Source organism: Empidonax traillii, unplaced genomic scaffold (genome assembly GCF_003031625.1).
Source record: "Empidonax traillii isolate 1590-97213 ecotype Southwest subspecies unplaced genomic scaffold, ASM303162v1 scaffold117:size1203958, whole genome shotgun sequence".
Lineage (NCBI taxonomy): Eukaryota > Metazoa > Chordata > Aves > Passeriformes > Tyrannidae > Empidonax > Empidonax traillii.
The window spans coordinates 999,190-1,020,184 of NW_020955310.1; the positions used below are offsets into that span (position 1 = coordinate 999,190).

General features: G+C 38.8%; 1 protein-coding gene and 1 long non-coding RNA gene across 3 annotated transcripts in view; one reads left to right on the forward strand and one right to left on the reverse strand.

The window, feature by feature from the left end:
• Positions 1–565: 565 nt before the first annotated feature.
• On the forward strand, positions 566–20,783 carry LOC114057161. Its single transcript, XR_003571140.1, has 4 exons — positions 566–632; positions 1,654–1,772; positions 19,696–19,756; positions 20,429–20,783. It is a non-coding gene; the product is annotated as an uncharacterized LOC114057161 (long non-coding RNA).
• WDR72 (WD repeat domain 72) overlaps positions 18,281–20,995 on the reverse strand; it is a 101,558-nt gene continuing 98,843 nt past the window's right edge. For both annotated transcript variants that reach the window (XM_027883069.1, XM_027883068.1), the window contains exon 20: positions 18,281–18,454. In XM_027883069.1, the coding sequence (XP_027738870.1) occupies positions 18,399–18,454 (56 nt within the window). In that variant the 3' untranslated portion in view covers positions 18,281–18,398. The remainder of the gene's footprint in view (positions 18,455–20,995) is intronic.

The following is a 20,995-nucleotide window of genomic DNA, read 5'->3' on the forward strand; positions in this document are numbered from 1 at the left end:
AAAAATAAAGATAAAAATATTAGTATTAACACCATAAATGTCATTTTCAGACCTGCTGTATCACACTTTCTCAGGCAAAGTGGAAGGAGAAACCAACAGCAGCTCCTATTCTCTCCTCTGCTGTTTAAACTTCCAGGGGAAAAGGCACACCGGGTTAGTAGCATGCAAAGACAATGTTCCAAGATTAGAAATCTCCCAACCAGAAAGTTGTATTTTGGGTTTGTGTTTCCCAGACCTGAGCAGCAGCAAAGTCCCTCAGTGCTGTTAGATGGCAATTACACCTTAAGCAAAAAGATATTGCAGATCATTGATTCCTGCAAATCTCCTCTCCCTTGAAGTAGCAGCACTTGCTTATGAATGAAGACACACACACTTTCACCTTGAAATCACATCAACCTATTTTCTCTGTTTAGTCCTGGAAGCACAGGAATTAGAGGTTCCAAATTGGATGCATCTCATCTGAAGGAAAGTGGTTTGGTCCTGAGAGCCTCCCTTTAAACAGGGAAGATACTTGTGTGAGGAGTCTTGGCAATATGAGCAGGACTATTTGTGGGGGTGAGAAGGAAGGATGTGAAGTTTGCAGAATGCAGTTCCTGATTGTCTGGGGTGTGAACACTCCCAGCTCCACTCAGGTGAGTAAGACCCAAGCCATGCCGATGCTTCCTGTCTGAATGTTGGTGTGTGCAAGGATTCCTTGAGGGAGGAAGGCTCCAGAACTCCACGGTGTGAAACTACACTGTTGACTGACAGAGAAAGAATAGTTGAATTAAGCTCTTCTTTGATTTTACGGAACATTGGCTTCTGCAAATGTGACCTTAAATTCAAATTGATTTGATCTTAAATGCAGGAGATTTCATCTACCTTCCAGGCAAATATGCTCCATATGTTAAATACCAGTAAATATAGTTAAGTTCTCCATTGTCTATGAATGGAATACAGAACAGCTTTTCTGTAAAGACCAGATTCTCCCTTAGCAGCAGCAGATTTAAAAGGTCAGAACTGGTAATGATCAGCTGAAAACAAGGGCTTGGCTGAAAGCTGTTGAAGTTTGCATTTTCAGTAGGTCCTAAAGCCCAGCTCTTAAAAAAAAAAAAGTCACATGATGCAGCACCTTGTGGATATTTTTGTGCTGTTGATGCTTCTTTCTTTACATTCTGATGATGAACAAGAAAGCTCAAGTTATTTTTAGGAAATATAATCAAAATTCAGGTATTTCCTCAGTTATCCCCTGGAAACTGCTACAGGTTCAGTATTTAAACTGATCACTACTGCAAGGGGTAAGGAAATACCTTTTTATTAATGATCTCATAACTGCTCACTGTAAGGTTTTGTGTTTTTTCACTGTAAGGGTACTGTACTGCTTGCCACCTGATGAAGATTTCTTCAACAACTTTGGCTACTAATTTGTTATGCAGCCCTCTGATAGAGTTCTGGATAGCCTCTATTTTCAGTTCCTGGATCATACATCCTGGGGAAGGAAAGTGATTCCCTCCCAAAGATAGATTGCCCCTGAATGCCAAGAGCTGGCAGTGGAAAAATAAAAAAACAAAAACCAAAAACAGCAGCAAAGCGCTCATGGCAGAAGGCTTGATGGAAGCTTTAGGGGACTAATTCTGATATGTTTACTTTATTTTCTTTTTAATAGGTTGTCAGCTGAGGAGAACAAACAGCTCTTCCTGCATCCAAAAGCATAAGCATTTATTGGTCCAGATAAAGCACAGAGAAGAAATATTGTTCAGGGTGTACTATAAGTCATCACCATGTCTCTGCAGGTAAAATGCCAAAGAATTTCTGTTGTACAGTTTTCACTGTGCTGCTCTGTGCAACACAGTTTGGTAGCATTGGAACAATTCAGAGTTTAATACTGAACATATCCTCTGAATCTCACCCTGTAACAACCTTTCACAGAAAAAGCACTGCTGCTGTCATCAACAGAAAAAGCAGTTCCCTTGGGAATGAGATGTGTGTACTTTCAGCAGAAGGGGACACACTCATATGCATGTTCTGAGCCCTCCAGAATCTGGGAGGGGTTTGGGAATGTCTGAAGAGCCAAGGATTGCAGTGCCCCTCTGATAACCACACCCTGGGAAGATCTACTGTCTCTGTGCTGCTTAAGCAGTCCTTCTTCCAGCACAAAAGGAACTTGCTCTATTTTTCTCTTTGCAGTCCATATCACAAGTAAAGCCTTGATTTTACACTGGCATTGGATTAAGCAAACAGTACATGTGGAAGTTACTTTCCCAACTTTTCAGGACACAAACCTTAGAATAAACATAGGGGATTATTTTCAAAATGTCTGGGAAAGGAAAACACATAGATACTGTTCAGCTGTGCTTCATATGTTGTCAGTAAAAGTGCAAAATTACATTTCCCATGCCCACACTGAAGTTGTCTGGTAAATGTACTGCTGAGCTGACATTCAGTGTCCTTGTAATGAATCAAGTCTATGTCTTTACAGAACCTGGGGTTTACAGCAGTGCTCTGAGTTTATAGCTGAAAGTAGTCTTACAGATCCATATTTCCTTTATGTATTTCAAATTGATTTAAACCATAAGCCTTTCTTTGCAAAGAATTCTCTAGAAAATAAACCTCGAAATCACCTTGTAAGTTCTGGACTAGCTCCTCAGCTCCTGCAGCAGGTGTAATTACAACTGCATCTGCGTCACTGCGTGAAACTGCCCAGAGAGAAACCAGAATGGCAAATAAATCTCATTTCCCAAAATGACCATTCTTCTGGTCAGCTTTTGTGGGGCTCTGTTGAACTGGGCAGGGAGGAAACTTGTGGGCACCGCTTCTTTTCATGACATTTATTCAGCACATCAGTGGGTCAAACACTGTGAGCAGCCCCTGGCTAAGGGATGTGCCTTTGTGGTGACAATGACATTGCCCTCAACGGCAACCCAAGGACATTCTTAGATTGTCACTAGTGGAGCAAATAGGTTTTGATGGCAGCCTAAACACGTGCTAGTGGCAGGCTCTCACGAGGAACAATAGAGATGCCAGGTGTCAGCATGCAGGGAACACAGGGAATTGTTGGAACTCTGTCAGACACAGTGAGAATAGAGCCAAGAGGGATCAGTGAAACCAAAAACCAGCTGGGTAACTCCTGCATTCCACTGTTTCATGGATGTGAGGAGGATAAGGTTGCAATTTTATCAACAGCATGTCCAATAACTCCAATCCAAGATTCTGCTCAGGCATAATCATTCATCTATATCTGTTAATGACAATTTAATTGCATATCCTTATCTCATAAATACTGAAATATTTGTATATAGTAATATGTGCTAAAGAACACATTGAATTTCAGTTTGCCATCAATTTCAGTTTGCTATTTATATACAGCATATGGATTTCAAATTTTCCCTTGACACTGGCATTGTTGAAACAACCACTTGATCTATTAAATTTTTTGAGTAGCTCTTTAAATTATAAATAGTGCCTAGTTGTTTATTTCAAGTGCTTTCAGTACTCCAAATGTGGTTTAATTGTATTTGAAAACTGCCAAATATCAATGGAGATCAATCCCATCCCATTGATCTGTTTATGCAGTTAAACATGTAGAATATCAGATTCAGGCTCTAACATATTTAAATACTCCTCTATTGATCAGCTGCTGCCATGATCCAGCACAGATGATGGCATAGATGATTACAGGAAACTGCCTGCTCTGGTTTGCTCAACTGATACCTCCGTCTTTCTAGAGGCATCATGGAAAAACTGATCCACAGCTCAAAAACAGAGAGTGAGCCAGATGGACAAACAAGCTTCCCAAACAAAAAGGTTCAATCCATGATTTTAGAATGTGATGTGGGAAACCACAAAAACACATTCTGAAAAGCATGGGGAAGCATATTAAAATCCTGCACCTTACTGCTTGAATGGGACAAGAGATGAGTAGGGAGCTCAGACAATCTTTGTTCCTTCACAAAAGCAGACAACTGTCCTCCAGGGCTGTTTGTTCAACTAAGGGATAAAGGTCTAAACTTATGATACAGAACTGTTTCCTGTAGAAGATATGGGAGCAAAATGCAGTAATGCCAGATCTTGCAATGATGTTACTTCAGTGTTTGGGATTAGTGCGTGGTCCTGATTAGAGAGCTCTACAAGTAAGTACAAAATACTTTATTTCAACCCAAAACACTTATGAATAGATTTTGTAGAGCTAAATAAATGTCTCTTTTATTTGTTAGATATTTTGAATACCCACAAAAAAGCTGACCAGGAAACACAAACCTCTTGTATTTGTAGCTCATAACTAAAAGAAAGAGTGAATGGGGAAGGATGAAGTGTTTGTTCCCAATACCATGTGCAGATCAGGGCTAGATATCAGAGGAAAATCACGTTCTGGCTAGAGATGAGGTTTCAAGGGAGCAGTTACTTCTGTGTTGGCACCTCACCGAGCAGAGGGGAAAGAACCTTGCATATCTCTCAGACATGCACAGCTGCATGAATGCAACAAATGGCAGAGGGAGATGAGGGTTTAGATCTCGGGAAAAGAGGAGGAGTGGGATGAATTAAAGAGCAAGATTAATCTAGAGGATTGGCAGAGCTGTTTAGGTAAGAAGAAAAAAGGCATCCGTGTATAGTTCCATAAAGTGCCCCACACATGTGACAAGATTGCACAGAGAGGAGTGACCAAGAATAGTCAGGAGTGTGGTGCTACCACCCCTAAGGACAGGGCCTCAAAAAAACCCAACACTGCTGGGGATGAATGAACATAATTCAGGCAGCTCCATAACTCTTTCTGAGAGCTGAATGCTTTGTTTCTTGGGCTTTTTTGGAAATCCCAGCTAGCTGTTGTAATACTATGGAGAAAGCGAAAAACAAACACACATAAATTACTCTGTGGTGTTTCAGGTGAGTGAAATGCTTGGAATGCAACCACCCATCATTATTATTATTGTTCTTTGTCAGCTACTAAAGGTGAGTAAGAAATTGTCCTTGTCAAGTTTTCTTCAAAACTGACCCTTGCTTCAGGCCCTAAGTAAACAGCCTTCTCTGGGAACAGGTGCACGTGGTACTGTCCTTATCAGATATGTGCATTTTCCTGAACTATACACAAGACAGTGTTTGAGCAAAATCTAAATGTTTTTCAATCTTCCTTCATATGCCAAAATAAGACTTAAACGACAGTTTAAGGTAACCTACATACACGTTCTGAGGTCATATTAACTGCTTCTGAAATTAGTTCATACGGTCCCAGACATGAAGTAAAATACTTTTTCATTACTAGTGATAATTATGGTATTTTTTTACAATAATTTTTAAGAGAATACTGCATCTGCTTTAGATTCAGGACTATAGAGTTGATGACAGTCTTTGGCAGGATTTAAATATTTCAGAAGCTGCTGAAAATTAATTTTGACAGGGGTATAACAACAACAGTATTTTGCACACTGAGAAGTATGAAATAAGGAAAAGTAAAATTCTGTTGAGAGTAGAAGACTTCCTTCTTATCAGTAGTCAAGCACTGCAAGTAATACACTGCTGGTAGCAGCAACTTGAACTAGCAATCATCAATATTTCTAAATTACTTAAAAGAATCTAGTTAATCATTAGTTTCTTTACGCCTTCTGGCAACCTTGCAAAGATTGCTATGAGTTAATATAAATCCCGTAAAGTTCACAAAATGTCCTATGACTACTGGAACTTTGTGGGAACCACTAATAACCAACCTAGAGGTTATGATACAAAAGGTTTGTTGAGGGTACCTTGGTATCTGAGTGTGACTGACAGCGTGATGGATGATGATTGCTGGGCCAGCTTTGAACACGCGTTCTTCCTCCAGCAAAGTCAAACAGACCTTGCAGAGGAAGTCATGGAATTTGCTTTCTGCTAAGGCAACTCAGAGATTACAACCCGTATGCCAAAGCTTTAAAATTCAGAATCCAGCCCCAGGAGGGCATGATTCTTCTCAAAACAACCTCCCTGGAGCCCTCATGACATGACATTATTTCATACTGTCTAAAGACTCTGACACCCCTGTGCTCACAAGCAGAGATGTTGCCAGCACAGCCCAGCCCAGCCCAGCATTCAGGGGACAACCTGCCCTAACCTGTCTGCCAGGCAAATGCAAAAGGATTGGTATAAAGAATATTTTACTGTGTGTGCTCAGCAGATTCTTTGCAAAGAACTTCAAAGCAAGCAGAGAGAACAGTAAATGTTGTCTTTGTATGTGTGAATTTGAAAGCCTCAGTTAAACTTCACCATCTACGTTTAAAGGCTTAACATTCACATGATCTCTCTTTTTATCCCAGACAATACACATCACAGCATTCATCCACAAACACAAGCAATGTCTCATATAAACTGGAAAAAATAAGGGTGGAAGGGGGTAAAATATGCAGGAAGCCATCCTATCCCCATATGGCCTGAAATTTGCTCAGGGTATTATACATGTGATTAGCAACTGTCTGTCAACTAAAAGAAAAAAACCTCAGAAAATTTAAGGAGGATACGGCTTTTACTGTAGTTGTCAAATAATAATTAAATATAAAAAAGCATCAATATAAATTTTAGCCTAAAAGATCAAGCCTTTGAAGACAGGGAAAATAAGGGGTAAGATCCTCCTATTTTTCTATGTTGGCTTGTTTGCTAAGACCTGCCTCGGAATGGGTTAACATTACAAATGTGAAGCCAAATCTATCAATTGTGTTGCTGTGGTCTGATTGTCAGGACCAAAATTAGACACATTTATCTTTAAAATACCTCTAAGAGGGGCTAAACATTTGTGTATATAAAAGTATAGAAGAGTTTGATGAGGCAGTATTATTGATTATGAATGGACATGGGCTAATACAAATAAAGATTGGTGTGCAAACCACTCATGCAGTGGGAAGAATTAAGCATTGCCACAACCATCCTTTCTGCACTCCTCCAGCTGGCATTTCCTAATATAACTGCAATCTTCACATTCACTTTTAAAATAGGACTCAATATGGAATTTGCAGTAGTGGATATAAATAAATACTTACACATATACACACTATACAAACACACAAGACTTGACTCAAAATACTTTAGAATCAGTAAGGCTATTTCAGTGGGGTCCCAGCAAATAAGTGTGATGTTTTCCATATAAATTTATAACTTTAAATTTTAATGCCCTTTAAAAACCTAGTAAATATTTTAATTTAGCATCTTTATTTTATACCCTCACATATAAGTTTCAGAAACCAAACATTTATCATAAGCAAATATAATTTTGTTTCTCTGGGAGCAGAATTTTTGGGATTTATGTTCAAGATGAACTCTGATGGTCTACTCACACCCTGCATTCTTAAGATGCCACTCAGAATATCTCACGGTACATTCACAGTTACTGCTGTTTCTTTAGACTTCACTCTGCAATTTAACCCTATTTCAAAAGTACAATGAAGCTTCTAAGGAGAAGAAAAATTACATTTATGCTCTTAATATAATAATGACTTATATGAATTGGTATGATTAAAGAAATATAATAAGAAAGAAATCTAACTGCTTAGTTTAAAAAGAATCAGTAACTTCTGAAACACTTGTGATTCTCTTTCTCTTCCGTAGCTGTGGAAGAGCAGAGATCACTATATTCTCAGCAGTAAAGTGGTTCTGTCTACTTAGCTAATTTCCCCACACATTGTGTAGTTCAGTGGTGACTTATGTCCAATGTTTCCCCAGGTTGAAAAGAAAACAAACTCACATTCTGCCAAAGAAGAGCCTAGACTACAGAGGAGGTGACATATAAGATAAAATAGTAACACTGCAGTGGAATAGACACATATGGGATCTTGATTTTTTTAAAGTGACATATTACAGACATAAACCTGAGTTGGAGAGATCAGATCTGTATCAGCAGCAATAGCTAAGCTCTCCAAAATTCAGCAGGGTTCACGTCTCCTGGCTGGGCTTGCTCCCATACTTCTGTGAGATGAAAATGTAACAGGAAACTCCAGCAAGAACATGTATTTTCAGCTCCATGATTTGATTAATATTGGTAGAGCACTTTCAAGATTACTCATATTGCATAGTATGCATTTCCCTTGAAGAGGATCCAATCCACTTTTATACTGACTTTTAGCACATCCAGGAATGCACAAATGCTATGCTTAACACACACTCCATCATTCTGTGCATACCCTTTGCACGGAGATTGTTCCATTATTGTATCAGTATATGTAACTTCCTATACCTGAGAAGGTTACCTTACTCTATTCCACCAGTATAGATCTGTTTCTACAGCAAACCTTACATTGAGGGCGCAGTCATACCTGCTCATTTAAATACACAGATCTAGTACTAAGACCAAAAAAAAAAACCCCAAAAACTCGTAAGAAAACACAGATTAGTACTCATTGTTGGGCTCAATAGACCAAGGCTGTCAGAGATGTAGAGTTGTAGGTTGGTTAAGCTCATTTTTTTTCCTATAAAATGTTAAGCATTTTATTTTCATTATTACTGGTTTCTCAGGATAACTCGAGACACCCAGGTTTACTACCATGATTTCATTAGTAGAATTTCATTCATTGGTAGTAGTTCAACTGATAGTTCTGAGAACAGGAAGAGAATAGAAGTGTGCTTGCTGGGAAGTGTCCGAGGGCAGAGGAGGACAAAGTGTCTGCTGTTTTTTTGTTCTAGATGCCACTGCAAAGCTTTTCCCATGGGCTGTCACAGAGGACCCTACGATAGCTTTCACAAGAACAGTTCAATGCATTTCACTTAGTTGTCACTTTTTTCAAAAACACTGCTGTGCAATGGCACTGGCGTGGAATAGAAGTTGAATTTCACTGTAGAGATAGCTACATTTCAGCGGTGGGTGAAGTGATCCCAGCAGACTTTCTAAAGTACTTTGGGATTCTTACAGATGAAAGGTGCTATATAAATGTCAGGTATTGTTACACCCCACTTAGGAAAAATGTTTCCATTTATTCCTTTGGATTTACTGTTGAGCATTTAGAGATAATCGTCACTGCTGATAATAGCAGTAAGAATAGTATCTTGAGCACTGCAGACTGTGGAGATTGCTCTGCATTCTGCTTGTCTGTAGCAGGGGGTCGCATATTGATAAGAAGGAGGAATTTTTTGACAATGTGATTACAGAGAAATAGCTATTTTTCATATTATATGGTCAAAGTGCAACTGTCAGAGTTATTTACATGGGTGCATCATTTACAGCCCAGGATTATTGAAAAGACTCAGCTGAAAGGTAAGCTGCTTTCATGATGATATTCCAAACAGCACAGTACAACAGCTTACTGTAGTGGGGCCATTTGTTTCACTGTATTACCTCTCTATACTTGTCTAAGTTCCACTCATTCATTTTATTAATAGATTTTATTTAAATGCATGACAGATGTTTCTAACAATGCTTATCCAAGCACCGCTTAGAATTTGGTAGAGAAATTCCAGTGTTTATCCTAAGATGGGTGCCTTTGGAATTTGGTGCTTTGACTGGGTTTTGGGGAGGGGGGGACACTTCTTTTTAGCATAACAGAGTTTTGAATGTAGTTCAGTATTGATTTTAGCAGGAGTGCAAAAGGCAGAGGCTTTTGCCAGGTAGATGAGTAATTTCAGCTGTGCTCTAACAGATCAAATGGTCTTTATACTAGTGGAAAATAATCCTGCCCCAGCAATTCTCTCAACTGACTAACACCTAAATATAAAGACCCTCACATTTCCCCTTCCTCTTCTGCTTCCTAAGTCTCTCCTCTCAGATTTCTGTCTTCCAGTTGGGATATCTCATTAACCTGCAGTCTCTATCCCTGCCTCATTATCTTCTCCTCAACATCTGAGAGAGGTAGAAGCCAGGCTGTATTAACCCACTGATTGCTGCTGACCGACTGATGCCCCTGAGCCCTTTTGGAAGCAGCTTTGGCTGAGTAAAACCTGCTGGAGGATGTGGTCTGCAACTGAACTCTGGGCAAATAAATAGCAGTAATCTACTGTGGAGACTGAATTTGTTAAAACCTTGGCAAAACCTCTGTGTGGAAGGGAGCTGTGTCTGTAAGGAAGGCGTGCAAGTTTCCCTCCTACTCCCAGTGTCTTAGTACAAAAGCTGTAAAAACATTAAAATGTACAGAGCTACCTCATCCCCTTTCTTCTCACCAGCAAGGGCACTTTCCTGGCTAATCCAGAAAAATTTCCCCACAGAAAAAGGCTAAACACTTAAGAAAACTTAATGTTGCTGAGATTCTTTTTATAGGGCCATATCCCACTCAAAAATACCCCATCTGAGCTCAGTGCAGGGGGTACTGTAACCAACACCTGCAGGATTGTAGCTATGAATATATGTATCCCACAGAAATTCCCAGAAATTCCCAGTCCTAACATATTGACTTTTACATCTATACCTTCAGAGCACTGTTCAGAATTAACATAAAAGACCAGAGTGCAGCTTAGAGGTCAGTGTGATAATAATTTGGCCATGCTGGTATATTTACTCTAGCTAATAGAGTTTATTCCTTCTTATTTTCCCCTATTATTGCTTTTATCTTGTTCTCTCCCTGAGGAAGTTTAACCACTGGTTATCATAAGAGGAAGAAAAAACTTAAAATTCTTGAAAAAGTGTGATAGATTTTCCCCACACAGGAGACAAAAAAACGAACAGCCAAACAGCAGAAACAGAGATGAGCATCTATAGATTCAGGCATTGAAAAAAGTGGAGTAATAGGGGGTGTTATGTGCTCCATAGGCTATGCAAAATGTTAATACCAGTAATATCTGCTTAAAGGACTTAAATAGAGGAAGTTATTTTCCAATGAAAAATCTAGAGTGAAATCTGTGAAGTATTCATGCAGTCAGAGATGTGGCTTAAGATACGAGGAAAGAGATTTCTAAAATCTCCTACAAAAAAACATATAAAGCCAAAGGTTTACCCCAGCAATATCATCAATTCTCCTCATGCACAGAGTTAGTACAGGAGAAACCAAAAGCATGGAATGTCTTTCAAATATCAACTTTTCTCGAGTGACATAATATTCTTAAGTATTTATCGGAATGAACATGTATGCATAGTAAGACACGTGCTTGTCATATGATAGATGGTAGATCCATCTAACTCTTCCCAGAGACTTCTTTATGGAAACCACCGAAGAACCTCTGTAATTTAATCAGTAGCCACTGCAACTGGCTGACTGCCTGTTAATTGCTTGGACAATACCCAAATTGTCAGACCAAAAGACCACCCAGTGATTCATTGGGCTGTCACTTCGTATAACTAAAGCAACAAATATAAGGAAGAGTGCCTGGAATGAGTCTTCACTTGTGATGTCTTCTCTGATATCTTCTCAGTATCCAATCCATTAATATTGTTCATCACCTTCTTTAAAAGCTTGAAATGTTATTGCTGCAAATCTGAAGTTCCTAAGGAGCAGCTGTAGCCCAAGGTGCTTCTGCAAAAGTATCTCTGAGGGGAGCTGTGTTTGAAAGTTCTCAGAGTTCTGTATCACATTACTCAGGTGATTTTGCTGCTTCAGCCTGAAAAGTTTGGGCATGGATAATAAAAATCTACCAATATTTTTATTATGCAATTTTGGTTGGGTATTTTACTTAGAGAATGCCATGACCATCTACACAGCCCTTTATATATCCTTACAAAACTTCTGTGACAAAGGGCCTTGCAAGTATTTCCATTTCCCAGACAAAATGCTAACATAGAGATAGTTATTTTAAGTTTCCAAGAGCTTTTGAAATCTATTTTCTTTATAGGTCATGAATAATCAGCACTAACACAAATTCTAAATTTAAATGCATGTTTGGTTGCAAGGCACAGAACTCTTCCATAATTACACTGAGTGTATTACCAATGAGATGGAGTAAAGGTGCAAAGATATTAAGCAGTGGCACAATTTTGAATAAGCCAGGAAAAAAAAAAAGGTGGATTTGGGAGACCTTGAAACATCTTTCTGACAAATATTTGCTCACTGGAATGGAATCTAAGACTGATTTAATGGCTGCTATTAAATGGAAGTGAGAAGTAAAAACCCATCAAATCTCCAAAACATACCCTATAAGCAGATAAAATATGTTTGTGCTTGGCATGCCTTAATCTGGAAGGCATTTAAGAAGGGAAGTGCTCTTCCCATTACCAATGTCATACTCAACAACATGTAGGAGAGACAAAGGCTGTCTATCCCAGTGCTTGGACACAACACAAACCCTGTTGCTGTCCTTTTCTCATCACTGTTGAATCTGCTTTCACTGCTACAAATTCTCTCAGCCAAGAAGCCATACTTTCCCTTTGGAAGTCCTTAACCTGAAGCAGCAGTTAAGAAGAAGGAACATCGTCACTCCAGGACAAGTGTCATGACATCTGTAACGTGGTTTCGGTCATAGCCCCAACAGGCATTAGGAGCCTGTTTGGTCACAGACCATGCACTGAATGCAGCTTGGAGCTGTGATAAACCCTCCAGTGTGGAATCGGTTCTCTTCAGATCATCTGCCTGACTAGTGACTGGATGATACACTGGGCCAAGGGTTTCTGCTTCACACCACATAGCAAGGGTATCAGAGAAATATTGGTTCCTGTTTCTCTCCCAGCTTCTGCAGAGGGCTAAAACAGAGGAATAGGGAATTTATAGGAATAGGAGGAACAGAGGAATGGAGAGCTGTCCAAATCTGCACCTGTGGCAGTTGGATGAGGAGGGTTTAAGTTCTACAGTCTGCCCACTTTCCCTGTCCCCTTAGCTGATTCCTTACTCAGTGTAGATTAAACCTCTACCAAATGCATCCTCAGACAGGATCCTACGCAATGAGAAATGCTGTCCATCAGATATTTAATCTCCCTCTTACTTCAGCTGCTACTGCTTAAAAGCATTGAGGGAGTTAGTGCTCAAACAGTATTTTCTAGTTCAAGGCACAACCATCATTATGCTTTTCTGTGCTAGTTTTTCCCTCCGTGCACAGTTACACATGTAACACCTGCTTTTATCTCTGAGGGCCTGGAGATGATCCCACGAAGTCTCCCTGAGGTTTCAGCTGATGCTGCAGAGACTAAGGCTGCTGAACAGCTTTGATTCTGGGTCTCAGTTTTGTGGTTTCCCTTTCAAAATCTTTCTCAACTTCTTAGCCAAAGTAAATGTCAGTGCAGACAATTCCACACTATGCCAAGGTAAAGATATTTACACCTTCAAAGTGTTTTTTTTCCAGGATAATTCATGACCTTTTCTATAAAGCATTGTTATTAGTAGAGTCCATAGTACAAAATTCTACACTACCTTTCTCTGTCCTTCCCCTTTGTATCGTCGAGAAGGATGCCCCGAGTCAACACCCTCCTGCCCAAGCACCTGCTGGCTGCTTCTCATTCTGCAAGGAATTACACAGGGGGGCTGTCTTTGCAAATCTTTACAATTCTGAACTTTTGGAAACATCCTGTGTGTGTCGCAAACTAGTGCAATAAAAAGAACACCAGCAATATAATTTTTGGAAGAGAAAAAAAAAAGATTAAAATATAAAAAAAAACCAAAAAGTGCAACTGTATCAATACAGACAGATTTGACTGATTGTCTTTTAAACACTTGTATTATGACATTAAAAGCTTCTTTAGAGGTACACTTTACTAAACTGATATCTATCTTTAAAGTAATCATGCTTTCAGGTCATTCTCGGCAATAATATTCTTTAACATGGCTTTTAAATAAACTCCAGAAAAAGCGGGAGTGAATTTCAAGGCTTGAGTGCTGCTGCCATCTACATGGCAGGAAGACTATAAACCAAAACAAACAACAAAAATATGTATGTTACATTTCCTGGGCAGAGCTGTAAGTCTGTAGCTCAGGGTGATTATAGAAAATAAAGTTCTGAAACGGAATCTCTTAGGAACCTGAGTTTTTTTAATGGAAAATTCATAATGATTTAGGGTACAAATTCCCCAGGTCCTTATTATCAAAAAGATTACTCATTATTTAAATAAAAATTGACAATAAATGAGGAAAATATTACTATTTTATTAGTGTTGGCTATTGTTAATATTTTTCTAATGAGTATTACGCTAAGATGCTAAAAAAAAAAACAACCACACAAAAACAACAAAACCAAACAAAACACACACACACAAAAAGGAAAAAAAATCAGAAAAAAAAAAAAAAACAGTTGCTGTAAAATCAGGGAGAGTAGTGGACTTAATGAAATAACATACACTACTTACTCTGGTGATGCTATACAACTGCCTTATAAAGAGTATTGCAGAGGAAGAAAAACAGTTTTTATTGCTGTATTTGCAAGACAGAATGTAAATTCAGTTTGCAAAACGTTGTATTTTCAAGTTAAGTCTTCTAGAAAGAACTACATGAAAGGAAAAGTGTAATTAAATTTGTACTGTGGAAGAATTTTTGTCAAGTGCACACTTCGCTCTTAAAAACTCTGCAGATGTTTGCTAAGTTTCCTAATTTCCAGTATTGTTTAGCAGCTCTCACTGTTTCACCTTAAAACCTTGGTTCAACTTTACTTACCCACCACACCATGTCCAGGACACTCAGATTCCTCAGAAGACACGGAATGGATTCTTGATGTGACGTGCACAGCTCCTGGACACACCTGAGACCTTCCAGCAGCTGTCATTCAGGAGAAAAACTTCCCATGGACCCCAGTGAGACAATCTTGGGTTACTGTGTGAATTTTATGTTGCATCCAGTTTCACAATTACTTCTTCAAAAACAAGAGTGATGAATTTTCACTTTGGGGATCCATGAATTCAAAGGGTAATGCAAATGCTAACAATGCTAAGAGCTTTGCCAGGCAGCACAGACTGAGTACCCCATGAGGAAGGAAAAAGGGGAAGACTGGTCCTTGAAATTCCCCTGCATCCCTTTCTCAGGCAAGAAGAATGGCCTGCAAAGTCCAGCAGAAATATCCATCACGAGAAGCAGGACTTGGACTTCCCGGGTCCCGATCAGGAATGTGCATCAGCACTGGCACAAGGACTTTGGAGCTGTGCTGGAGTTTGCTGCCCCACTCAGCCTTCAGAGAACACGCTCTGCCCAAAGGAGTAAAATCCTGGAGAGAGAGGCAGTGCTGCTGATTGAACCTGTCCCATTCTTTTCTGAATTTTCAGCACTTCAGCTCAGTCAGACTTGCAAAATCCTTTCCCTTGCTAGATTGCTGGTGTTGTTTTGTAGCCCTGCTGCACAGTGGTTTTGTTAAAGTGTGTCTTTATTTTAAAGGAACACAGAATCTCATATATGTATTTCAAGTCTCATGCCAATTTACTCAGAACATCTTTCATTGGATTGGGGAAGGGCATTCCTCAGCAAAATACAACCCGTAAATGAAAGTAGTTTATTACAATGATCAAATTTAAAATATGTAAATAGCACAAGAGGTTTAAAAATATAATATTTGGATTTGGTACCATAAATTAACTGTTAAAATTTTAGGGAGCTATCTAAGTCAGTGACCATTTAGCAAGTATGAATTATTTGGAAAACTCGAAATCCCTCAAATAAAAGAGATGACAATGAGTTTTGGCTTGAGCTAATAGTAAACCAGTAAGTGCCATTTGATTTTTTTTTTTTTAATAATACAATGAATTACTCACATAATGAAAAAAAATCCCTGTAGAATTTGAAAGCTGAAAATCCATGTTCCAGAAAGACCCCTGCCCACAGCACCCTAAACCTCCAGTTTCATACTGATGTGCATGCGGACTGTCCCACATTTCCACCCTGGATTGCCTGTTCCTCCTCTGCTCTTTGCACTGAGGCCAGTGCTTGTCTTACCACAGCCTGGTCACACAAGCACTAGTGCAAAGGAGGAGATGGAGAAGGATGTGGCTGGAGCAGGGACAAATTCCCCTGTGAAACCAGAGCTTGAGCCATACAGGCCATTGGACCCCGTGACTTCTGGATGGAAAAAACCCAACCCAACCCAAAACCCACACTCCTTAAGCAGTTTAGGTATTAATGAATTTTTTACCCCATTTCTAAAATTTATGCAACTACTCTAAAGTATTAGCATATTACTCCTTTTGGCAGGATTCCTTCAGCTTAACACAATAGAAAAATATATTCCTAATTACCTTGCAACCTCATTATAAAATCAATCTCCATAAGCATGAATGCAGCGGTACATCAGACCACACGAGTATAGAAATATTGCTTCAGTGCAGCTTAGAAACTATTGTAGCAGGTTTATATTTGGTTTTGTATTCAGCTCTGAAATTGTCACTTTGATGCAAAAAGATTTGTCTAAGTGAGAGTTCAGCGTGAGCACATATTATAAAGTTGGTTATTTGAAAGACATCCAGAAGACTTGGGAAATATATTTGCTTTACTGGGAAATAAATGTACCTAATAAAAAAAGTTCCTGCCTTACCTTACTCACAGTGCAATTGTAATTAGCACAAAGCACGCATAAGCATGTGCCAAACACCAATCACCTCCCTACAAGCCATTCCAGAGGGCTGGCTTTATTGGCAGGCTGCTGATGTGCACTGCTTTGCAGAATTAAAGACAAGCAATCAAATATTGTGTTGCACAAATGTAATTGCTACTACAGCAGTCCTGGGTGTTATGGACAATGCCAATTCCTTGAGCTATGAGACCTCTTTGAACACGGACGTTTTTAAACTATCTACTGAAAAGAGTTTTAAAAAGATTTGTTGCCTTGGCACTAAGAGCAGAGCTGGCCCAAGTGAGCAGATGCTGCTGCAGAGCAGTGATTCTTGTTGTGAAGGGACTTTTCAATGCCAATGGAAGATCTGCTGCAACAAACTGGATGTGGCTGTTTACACAGATGTGGAGCAGAGAGCCAGGCCCATCCTTTGTCATTTGTTTTACTGCCTGAAAAGTTCTTGTAGGGCTATAAGTTCCTGTAGATATATTTACAATTTAATTTTTTCCTTCTAGATGTTTGCAACTCTGATTTAGGCATACAAGTTAAGAGGAGGAGAAATGTCAGCTGAAGACACGTTCTGCTCTCAGTTATGTTGTACAAGCATCACCACATCAATGATATTATCCCACACATCCATCACAAAACGTGGAAGAATGAAACCATAGCACTAGACATTCTGTTTAGTCACCATAATTCAAATACAACCTCATATGAACAAAAGATACATTTTACAGAGGAAAATGCCTTCTAAGAATAGGGAAATTTTTTTCTGAAGAACACCAAATGTGTGAAAACCAATGACTTTTCTGTTAAAAGTTGCCATTTTTCTACATGGTATTTACTGTATGAGAAAAACAGTGTTAAATATCTTTATCTTCCCTGGATTGCAGCCAATTTTAATGACGAATTCTTGTCAACTCAGAAGGAAACAGAAGGAAGATGGTTTCATGTCTTTATCATGTTGAACCAAAGTGAGGCCACAGTTTGGCAACAGAAGCCTGGTTTTATCACTTCCACAGCTGTGACCTTTGCACACAAGGAATAAAGAGATTCATTACCAGAGAATATTCCACATGGAAGAAATTTCCACTCTCATAGCTAAGGCAACTTCTGGCTAAAGTGACAACTAGAAAGGGTAACATCAGACCAGGATTTCCACCATAAGGTACAGATCCAGAAAGTCACATCCTCAAGTCCCTTCTGACTCCATTAACTCTCCAACTACTGTGAACACAGAAAGTGAACTTGCTGCTCTGAATGGCCATTATTTGTCAAACAGCCTAAATCCCCCAGAACGTGAGGTGATAAATGAATCTAATCAGCTGCACATATTCTACAAACATAATGATATATTTTTTTAAGAAGAAAAAAAAAAAAGTATAGCTGCTTTTCCCAGTGAGCACAAATAGATGTTCAATGAAGTGTATCATTTCAAAACAGGACTCCAATGGGCTTCTTCAACTTCATATTGGTACTACATTTCTACAGATGATGGTGATGGCAGTGTTTATATTAACAGAAAAATTTACATCCTAGGCATGACCAGATTTGTTATCTATTTCCCATCCTCTCCTGGGCACAGAACGTTCTTTGTATTTTAGTTATTTCTAAATATTCCACGTTTCATTCAAAATGTGCATTTCTCCTTTAAATACAAGCAAATTTTCTAACTATTTGAGATGCATTTGGTTTTGCTCAGTGCTAAAATGCTATTGGTAATAAAAGTCAGAAGCAAGAAGAAAGAGATGTTTAAATTTGATGTATGTAAAACAATACTAAAATTGATGCAACTGTTTAATGGTCAATCAAAGTTGTAAGATTTGGGATCACTGCCTAAATAAATGAATAACATCTAAAAATGAAGAGCTGATATTTTCTATGTTGAAACTATCTAGATGTAGCCAAATACATGGAAATCTATTAGTGAAGGAAGTGCGAATTGAAGCCAGTAAATCTTATAGAAGGTATTTCTTCTGAAAATGAATTGTTAAAAGTATACCATAATAAATACAAGAAACCATTTCATGTCCATGCCACATATGTCCTGTTTCTTGGCTGTCACTGTGAATCTTCCTTTAGGTAAACAGGTTTCTCTAACACACCTTACAGGAGCACACTTTAGATATCCAGGGATGTGGCTTCGTGTCATCTGGAAAAGAAATGAATTCATCTGGCTTAGCAATTTTACAATTTGAAGTAATAGCAAAGACTTTTTTACTAAAATGTAAGTTATTTTACAACCTCTTCATAGAGTAGCACACACTACGATTTTTGTAATGGAATAAAAACTCTCAGCACCCTCATGTTAGTGTTAAAAAAAGATCTATCTCCAGAGGACTGATAACATTATAACAGGAAGGAATATGGGACCCAAAACAGCACAAGAGAATGTATGGCATTCCTCAAAACTCTCCTCCTGAACAGTCTTCTTCTTCTTCCTTTTTTGATTTAAAGGAAAATGCTCCAGTGGATTGACAGAAAGACAATTTCTGCTTTGAAGTAATAGGGTGGTTATGTTTTTTTTCGGTAAATACAATTGTCAAATTAGATGTATTTTCTTTTAGCAGAAATAATCCTACAATGGCTGTAAACAGAAGTAGTAAGAAGTTCTGTTCATAAGGCATTATATTTTAATCCTGTCAGGGCTTTTTAGAATTCCATAAAAAAGCACTCTCAATTGTCAGTTTTTAACCTTTATGACTTCTTATTTGCTGTATGGTAATATTTACAACCTGAATTTTCAATACTGCTTGCATTAGAAACTGCTCAAACAGATGCGACACCTTTCATCAGTACATGAACATTGAGAAAGCAGTACACACTATTTTTTCCCAGTCTAATGGATATGTTGTAAATTTTTCATATTATCTATATCTTTCCATCTGTGTCACAGGAATAGAGATACACATTTTCTTAGTGTCTATCATGTAGTCTTCTAGTTTTACAGTTTGATTTAGTAATAAAAAACCCCAAATCTGAAAGCAAACAAAAACCCCCCAAACCAACCCAAAACCCTTGAGTCATATTCTAGTAACCCAGAATACTGATGGGATGTGACACTACATCTACTGCAGTGAAATTCTTATGAATTCAAACGTGCCTACATTGGAAATTCCAGAATTTCTCTCTGGAATAATTCCTAGGAACCAACATTTTATGCACAGTCCCTGAGTTCACTGAGCTCCCAGTGGCTGTGACCAGTGGGCTGCCCCTGCATTGCAGCCTCTTCCTGCTCCAGCCCCCCATTCCCAAGGCAGTCCTCATTTACTGCCACCCGCTTTTCATAAGGATGCAAACACAGAAAAAGTAAACCACGCTTTTCTAGGGTGCTTTGTACTTGGAAACTTACAGAATATTTGCTTTTATATTCTGCCTGTGTTCTGATAACAGCCACAGAGGTGACATAGTGCTGATTTAAATAACACTCTTCAGTGGATGGAACTTGGAGCTGGTAAGTGATTATTCGATAATTATAACTTGCCTGATAACAACACAGTCACACTTTAAGTGCTGTATTTTTAGGCACACTGTGGCTAATAAGAATCTGCTGTTCTTCATACATTTTCATTTCTATTTGCTGCAGTTCTGCCCCTCACAGATTGGGTTTCAGGGAAACTCAGAGATCCTACTCATCTCTATCCCAAGGTCTATCTAGGAAAAGCAATTAAGCAAGACTGTGAAAACTGCTCAGATTTTGCTTCTTATCTGTTATGCTCCCAGAATTACATTCAGTCCTGAAAAATGAAAAACTGAAGAGGGAAAAATTTAATATGTGCAATGTTTCTGGAATGAAGGGACCAGCTGATTGCAGCAGAGACTGCCTGGCTACTGAAGGCCAGAAGCACATGGGGGTTTCACCATTTACCTGGTTTCTATCCAAAAGAGAGAAAACGCTCTGTACTTTCCATCTACAGCTTCCCATTCAATCTTCCATTAGGGAGGGTCATTTGCCCCCTATTACCAAGTGAACTAATTCACTTGGTAATATTTCCTACTCTTTCCTACTCCTTGCCTATTTCCTACTCCACTGCAAAAATCTCTGATGGGAGAAATAAAGGGGAAGGGGCATCTATGTCTTCATTGCTTTATGCAATTTCAAATTAAATCCATTTCTCTTTTTCAGAACAGCTGCATGTGCAGAATCCTCCTTAGTGGGACTGCAACACATGTGAAAGGTAAGAAAGACACCTCAAGTTGTGTCTAGTCCTGCTACAACCCTCTTAGATTTTGACTGACAAAATTCAGAGCATTTTCAATCCCCTTAAAACCCATCTCAAGCAACTCCCTTTGGACAAGATGATCTCCCTCTGGAGGTGTGAATTTTCCACCACTGTTTGTACAAGAAAACTCAGGTGAATAGCTCAGACCCAAAAGTCTCTTACACATTCATGTACCCTCACTTTCAGCCTCTTTCTCCATTTCCTTAAATGAGGAACATTTGCCTGATAAAAGAGTAAACTGCTGGGAATATTTATTTATACAAAGAAGCACTTGAAGGGAGGGTGAATTCTTTATGGGGGGTTGATATGATTAAAAGTCAAGTTCTGCAAAAATCTGTTGTAATTCTTATCTGATTATTATGCTCAAGGCCAGAGCAGAAACAAGTTTGAAAAGCCAAGGCTTTGCATGTCAAATAAAAGTGGTCCTCAGCATGTGGGGGAAAATGGCAGTGATAAACCTACTATTAGGC